At 36.5% G+C, this 7,725-nt stretch overlaps 1 protein-coding gene across 1 annotated transcript; it reads right to left on the bottom strand.

The window, feature by feature from the left end:
- Positions 1-234: 234 nt before the first annotated feature.
- Positions 235-900, bottom strand: LOC131856983 (B3 domain-containing protein At3g18960-like). Its single transcript, XM_059208960.1, has 2 exons — positions 835-900; positions 235-657 (listed from the first exon to the last, which is right to left on the bottom strand). The coding sequence occupies exons 1-2, from the start codon at positions 898-900 to the stop codon at positions 235-237; spliced, it is 489 nt and encodes a 162-aa protein (XP_059064943.1).
- Between the last annotated feature and the right edge of the window lie 6,825 nt (positions 901-7,725).

The raw sequence follows: 7,725 nt of genomic DNA, 5'->3' as shown, positions 1-7,725 counted from the left end.
AATCAACAAACTGTTTTGTAAGAGAGATTAGATTTCTTTAAGTGTAAGAGAGATTAGATTTCTTAAGTCTATTAAGATTGTTGTTTAGTTTTTTTATTTCATTATGTGGGTTTTTATTTGTATTAACATTTGAATCACATCAATGATCAATCGTCGAAATATTGATACAAACTAAAACCTACACAAAAGCTTATAAACAACAAAATATTTTATGTTTTAGCACTCTTCTCTTGATTAAAACATGATAATAAGCACAGAAAGCAGACAATTTGATCCTACCAGCAGGCATAGCTGGCCAAAGCTTTCATTCCGCGACTTCATTTTAATTGACCAAAAACGCCGACTTGAGCTACCCACTTTGTCAGAAGGGCTATCAACATTGCTATTCATAAAATGACGAGCATTGAGTTTTTTCTCACACGCTGTTCTATCATATATCTTAACCTTAAAATAGGACTTTGAAATGTAGTCAAACACTAGAAAATCTCCCATCTCCAGCCCATGAAAATCTACATAATTTTTCCAACCCTGTCGGAATTCCAATTGATTTATAGAACCCCATAATTGTACATCCCATTTCTGCCCATCTGGGCCTTCCAACACCATATGTTCATCTGGGTCGTTTGAAAACCTCGAAACGAATGCTGGAGGAATGCGCTGCGGTAAACACAACGCACAATTAAATCTTTCAAGTTAGATTCACAGTGTACATAAAATAAAAGAACGAAAATGGTGTACAAAATATAAAACTTACCAGTTTCTCTGCAAAGTCTGCAAGCATAACTTTGAAGAAAGAAGGAGAGTCATCACAGCATTCTTTTTCATGGTATTTACCATGTTTAATGTAACATTTCTGACTGCATTCCCTGCATGGTATAAAAAACTCTCCCGTTTCTTCATCCTCCATGGCAGACCCAGATGCAAAAGCCTGTAAAAACTAACCTAAAATTTTCTTCTTGCCTGCTCCCCACTTTCTGTCCCGTCGGGTTCTTATCTTTCTCATTCTCTGTCATAAAGATCTCCTGCATCAGGAAATCAACTTGTACATCTCCATTAATGGTAGTGCGCAGTTGATAGCAGTTTCAGCATTTATTTTCTGTTGCTTCCATTCACGTCTATAGCATACCTGTACCTCTTTTAATTCATGATTTGGGAATCCTAATTTTCTTTTAGAGGAAAGATTTTCCTGTTCCTTCAATTCATGATGGGAATCCTAATTTTCTTATAGGAGAAAGATTTTTCTGTTCCTCTTTTAATTTATGATTTGGGAATACGAATTTTCTGCAGCTTTTAAAGGCAGCAGTTGTAGTACGAGTAGCAAGGGCAGTTGGAGAAGCCCAATTTTCTTTTAGGAGAAAGATTTAGTAAGTGAGGATGTTTCTGTAATTTATCTCTGCCAGGAAATATGATCAATTCTCCCTTCTGGATCAATTCTCAACTTCTTGTGAATTCTACCATATTATCCCATTTCCTGCTTTTTTTGGTATTCTTTTTCTGGTATTGTTTTGCTTTTGTTTTTCTGGAGATCTTCACGTTTCGGAGCCGACCTATTTTACACAACACTCTGAGGTTTTTTTTTAAAATTCATTATACATTTCATAATGAAATAATCAATTTGTTTAGCCATTTCAAAAATAAAACAATCAATCACAATTACTATGTGTGTATGAGTATTATTCCATATTCACTGATTACTTCCTACTTCCCAAACTGCTAAGACACCCCTATCTCAACAGTGTTGTTGTCTTCATGGCCACATCAACCTGTCCAATGCTCTCATAGAAATATCAGATTTCATCAATAATGTTAGTACCATAACATAAATAAATATTGTATTTCCTTGTATTTTGAAATGAATATATAGAATTCAATTTTTAATCAATAAGTATCAATTTTCTTGCACTCTGAAATGAATAAACAATATTCAATATTAAAGTAGTTAATCAATAATAAATAATTTAATTTATTAAATATTTATTAATTGATAGTTTGATCTAAAATTACTTTCTAGTTTCTCACAACAAAATTTCTACTACAATTTTAAAATTTTAGTTCAAGCCTGTAGCGTCCTAAAATTGTGACACTTGCAATTTCGACTGCATTTCGGTCTTCACGATGGCGATGCAACACGCAACCTGAATGGAGACCCCGAAACCTGATTATGACACTGAAAACTGCATTTTCTTGCACCCTGGCCTGAACCTCCTTTGCACCCTGCTGTCCCGGGAGGTGGGACCAGAGCGCCCAGCGCCCTGGTCCTTCAGGACCAGGGCGCCCAGCACCCTGGTCCCCCAGGACCATGGCGCCCAGCGCCCTGGTCCCTGGGTCCTATTTTGGGCCCGGTCTCCTTTGGACTTCGGGTCTTTATGTTTGCAAATTGGAAATTAGTGTTTCCTGGTCGGCCTAAGGTTGGGAAAATCAATCTATCAGCCCTAATTGACAAGTATATAAACTACATTTTTCTCTCTCATTTGGGTAGATGAAAAAAAAGGCAAAAAGCAAGACTCAAATATTCAAGCATTCAAGCATTCAAGCATTCCTTCTAAGTCTCCATTCAAGGCTAAGTGTTGCATTCAAGACAAGGATTCAACCATAGAAGAGGAGATCACTTACTACATGCTACAACATACAACAAACAAAAACATCTATACCTTCGCACATAAGGATACAAACATCCTTACAACAAGGTATTAGTACTTGTTTTACATTACAGACATTTACATTTACAACATTTCTCATTTCTTGGTTAATTCCAAAACCGGGGTTTGACCTAAAGGCAAACCCCTAATCCCTAACCCCCCAATCGTCTTCGCTTTTCTGTGTGTAGGTTGCAGGTACACGACTGAAATTGAGGATCTGGAATCCTTGTGCAGAGACGAACAGATCCCCCTTCGTTTCGCCGATTTTTCGGAGGACCGTGGCGCTCGGGCGCCATCGTCCCGACAACTTTTGTTCAAATTTGCAGGACAGCGCCGTATCGACATTTTACTGCTAATTCCAGGTCCGCAGCTTCATCCTATATCCCTATCTCAGTTTATAAGCGAATCTTTGTCACTTTCTATGCATTCCTAGCTTAATTCCCTTATCAACATTCTTTACAAAAGAGGGTAGCCTTGCTTTCTTAACCCTTGAAACTCATTTAGCATCCAATCTTGCATTGCGTGGGATTGGATCTTGTGGGTTTCAACCCCTCTTTTGAATGTAAAGTCTCTCCCCTAAGTGAAAACCATCAACCCTAGCGAACCTCCCTTCTCTCTCCTCGGAGTTGGAAGAGGGGAGGGCAACTAGGGTTCGATCGCGATTTTCCGCTTTACATTTTGGTGAACCCGACGTGAACATCCTTTCTGATTATTCATGGTTAGATCTGAAAATTGGATTCCTTGATTACATTTCCATGTTGATCTTTTGCAAAATTTTAGAGGTTAATTGCATAAAAACCCTAAATTTTCTTTTTAGTAATTGAACTTGTGAAATGCTTAATTGTTAATGTTTGTTTTAGATCTGCCCTTCTGTTACAAATTATTAATTCATGTCTGTGCTTTAATTTTGAAAATTAAGTGGTTAAGTGTCAAAACCCTAATTTTTGAAACCCTCTTGATTCAACCTTTGTCCGACAATTTCACTGATCAAAACATCTCCAAATCAGCTGTAACTTTGGATTCCGCAATAAAATCACAATATCTTTCATCCTTGAAAATTTGGAAAAAAGGTTGCGAGGACCGTGTGCACTCCGAGCGCCATCGTCCCCGACATTTTTTCCGAAATTTTGGGAGCGAGATCTTACTGTATTTTCCTGCTAAAATCCAGAATTTTGGCTGATTTTATCAATTTTAACACCTTCAAAATTACAGTCAAAGTTGGTCTTGTGATTGCTTGGATTAAGGCTTCTAAACATTCAAAAATCATTGAAACTGAAATTTTGTGTCAAAATTGTGTTCTTACTGTCCTAAATCTAAAAAGTGTGTTTGCATTCATTCGAAATTTCAGTGCTTTATTCAAATTCTTGCAATTTGTGACTTTTGAAATTAAATGCTTAATTACAACAACTTTAATTTCCGCTTTCAAAATTGAATTTTGCGTGAAATTGAGTCAATTCTTAAATTTCAAAACTTGCATTGCTTTTGACATTCCCTCTAAAATCATAAAATTCAAAATTTCAGTTTCCCTCTCTTTTTCAAAATTCAAATTTTGCATTTTTCGACAATCTTGGTAGGGTTCAATTTTGAGATTGCAACTTTAATTTGGCCTATCTACAGATCGTAAAATCACTCAATTTTTTTCAAATTAGCTTTAAAATCATCATACCTTTCATCCCTGCAAATTTTGAAAAAAGTTGCAAGGACCGTGTTGCACTCCGAGCGCCACAGTCCCAGACATTTTTTCCGAAATTTCGGGAGACTGTCGTGATTGCATTTAACAGCTTAAATCCAGAAGATTGGCTGATTTTACTGAAAATTGCTACCTCTAAATTCAAAATCTTCTCTCTCTTTCTAGTGCATGAGTTTTACAACAATAAGCCCTACTTACACTATTCCCGTTAGACGAAGCCGTAGAATTAAGTCTTTCCGAGGTTTAACTACTGAGGAGATGGAACCTAATTTGAATAGCCTTTTTAACGAGGACATGGGTAATTCCTCTAATCCTCCTAATGATGAAGAAGCTCTCCATGAGGTTTCTGTAGAACAACTTTCGAAATTGGATAACCAATTTGATGATTTTCACCAATGGATGTCTCATGAGTATCCCGATAGTCAAGCTCTTCCTTTAATTGAGGGTCTAAAACATATGCTTCAAAGTGATAAGAATGGAATTGATATTTTGCGTGGTATTGCACACATTGTGGATTCAAATGTGATGCCTATGAAGAGTTGTGCTGAAAATTTGGGTTATACACAACCTCCTACTCAAGTCAATCATTCTATTCCTTTGATGACTTCTATTGCTAGCATACCTACTTTTACATCAAACATAATGACTACTTCTACACAAGACATTCCTCCTATGATCACCAGTCATGGGGGCAATCCTCCCTCTTCTTCAATTAACCCTCTTTCTTCATTTAATCCGACTTCTTCATTCATTCCTTCAATGAGTGTCCCTATTACATCTCCACAAATGAACATGACGCAAGGGGGCAATTCATTTAACCATTCCATTCCTCCTTGTAGTGTTCTTCCTGTCCAATCATCTCCTATGACTAATTATCATAGAGTCCCACCACCTTACTCTTTACCTTCTTTCAATAACATAACACCTCCATCTCAATCTAACACATCTAATATGAACTCTTCGACTGAAGCGACCATTAACAATCTTGCACAAACTGTCTCTTCTTTACAGCAACAAATTGCCTCTATGAATCAATCTAAGTTTAGTGTGCCCACATTTGACGTTGCGAGCCCACTTTCTCTTGATATTGTTCGAGCTATTCCCCCTAAACATGTTGAAATCCCGCATTTGGAGCTTTATAATGGTAAAGGTGATCCTCTAACACATGTTAAGACTTTTCAAACAATTTGTACTGATTTTGCTTATGACCAAAGGTTGCTTGCAAAACTGTTTACTAGAACATTAAGAGACAAAGCCCTACAATGGTATTGCTCGTTGCCTTCTTATTCTATTACTTCTTTCGAACAACTTGCAAATGCTTTCATTCAACAATTTCAAAACAATATAAGTCCTAAAGTTACTTTGATTGATTTAATGCATTGTAAACAAGGTGTTAAAGAAAAAGTGACTGATTTCATTGGTAGATATAAGCATTTGTATGCTCAAATTTCTTTTCCAGTGCCTGACAATGATATTCAAAGAATCTTTATTTCTAATTTACAAAAAGATATTCGAGATAAACTTCTGTTTTCTGAGTTTACTTCTTTCCAACAGTTGTGTGCAACTCTTCACAATTATCAACTGACTGTGAGTCAAATGGAACAATCACATCCTATGGCTCCGAGTGATAAGGGTGATAGCAGTCAACAACCATTTGGGAAGTTTAAACCGAACAGAGATTCCATCAAATTCAATGAAAACATCATCAACAACAATGTGAATGCAGCATCAGGTGTGCCTCCTATTTCTAAGTTTTTCAAGAAAGAAAGAAAGTATACTCCTTTGAATGAATCATTGCATAGTATTATGAATAAGTTATTGGAACAAAATGTGCTTACTCTTCCTCCTATAAGACAAATTGATCCTGCAAAGTTTACTTCACCTTATTTTGATAACAAAGCTTTTTGTCAATTTCATCGTCAGCCTGGGCATGATACTGAAAAATATTTTTCTTTAAAGGGTAAAATTCAAGATTTGATTGATAATAATACTATTTCTGTTTCTGGAGTGAATGATAAAGGCAATACATCTATAGCTCCTCCTAATCAAAATCTTCAGATTTTCACTGATCCATTACCTTCTCATACCTCTAATCCAATTGAGGCTAATGATTCCTCTCTCTCATCTGATGGTCTTGTGTCTATGACTCCGAATGTGATTAACTTTGTAGAGCAGCAAGAAAACCCTAAAGAACCTTCCATCACATTTGATTCCAGTGAAACCATTAGGGCACCTGATGGTCCTTTATACATAGTTGCAAAAGTCAAGAATACACCTTGCCGTGGAGTGCTTATTGATCCTTCGTGCATGGTTAATGTTATTACTGAATAATTTCTTTTTACTTTGCAATTGAATCAAGTGATATATGACAAAACAGATGTGATTGTGAAACTATTTGATGCATTTTCTTCTCCTGCAATTGGTTCTATTACATTACCTATTGAGGTCCATAACAAATCCCTTGATGTGAACTTTTCTATTATTCCATCTTCCGAACAATTTCGTGTGAAGCTTGGCTATCCTTGGCTATCTTCCATGAAAGCTATTGCTTCTCCTATTCATAAGTGTTTGAAATTTCCCCATAATGGTGAAGTTGTTACTGTCAATCATAGTCTCTTTAAACCAGCTGAAAGAACCTCTAGTGTTCCTATTGATTACTTTTGGCCTAAACAATTCCAATCTCTTCCTCCGCGAAGTGATCATCTTTTCAAATCTTATCAAAAGTGGACAATAGATATGATGCTATCTCTAAGTGAACCTAGAACACCTAAACTTGATATTCCTATCATTCTTGAGAAGGAAGTTCTTCCTTTGAAAGATAAAACTAATGTCTTTCCTCAAGAAGATTCCCAACCCGTTCCCATGGATGTGACTATGTCTATGCCTAATAAACCTTCTAAGAGTAGACCTATACCTCCTCGTCATAATGGACTTGGTCTTCTTCCTAAACTAAATATTCCTCCTTTGTATGGAGCAGTCCCTCCTCCTTCTCTTTATAGAGAGAAGAGACCTTCTTCTTCTCCTATTATTCAGCCTAAGAGACCACAACCTAAACACCCAAGTGATAAGGATGAGAACATTCCTCCTCCTCAATCTTCTCAACTTCCTACTAAGACTAGACGAAATCGTTCTGCACGTGATCGCCGGCAAAAGCGTCGTCTTAGAGCTCAAACTTTGCAATCTCCAAAAACACCTTCAACAAGCATTATTCCATTTTCTCCAAAATCTCCAAAACATAAGACGCATGATGGTCTTGATCCTGTGTGAATTAAAGACCCTATTTTTATAAATATTGATGATGATATAGATGAAAATGTTATGCATGATGAAAATGTTACTCCTCTTGCTTCTGATAGTGAATATGAACTTGTTGATGTTGATAACCATTTATCTAAT

Source organism: Cryptomeria japonica, chromosome 7, assembly GCF_030272615.1.
Source record: "Cryptomeria japonica chromosome 7, Sugi_1.0, whole genome shotgun sequence".
NCBI lineage: Eukaryota > Viridiplantae > Streptophyta > Pinopsida > Cupressales > Cupressaceae > Cryptomeria > Cryptomeria japonica.
Note: the sequence above shows the minus strand (reverse complement) of the source record. Positions and strands in the feature narration are given on the sequence as shown.

Coding starts and splice junctions, on each gene's coding strand:
- LOC131856983 (XM_059208960.1), bottom strand. CDS start 900: ATGAAGAAACGGGAGAGTTTTTTATACCATGCAGGGAATGCAGTCAGA. Junction 658..834: donor GAAATGTTACATTAAACATG/GTAAATACCATG, acceptor TGTTTACCGCAG/CGCATTCCTCCAGCATTCGT.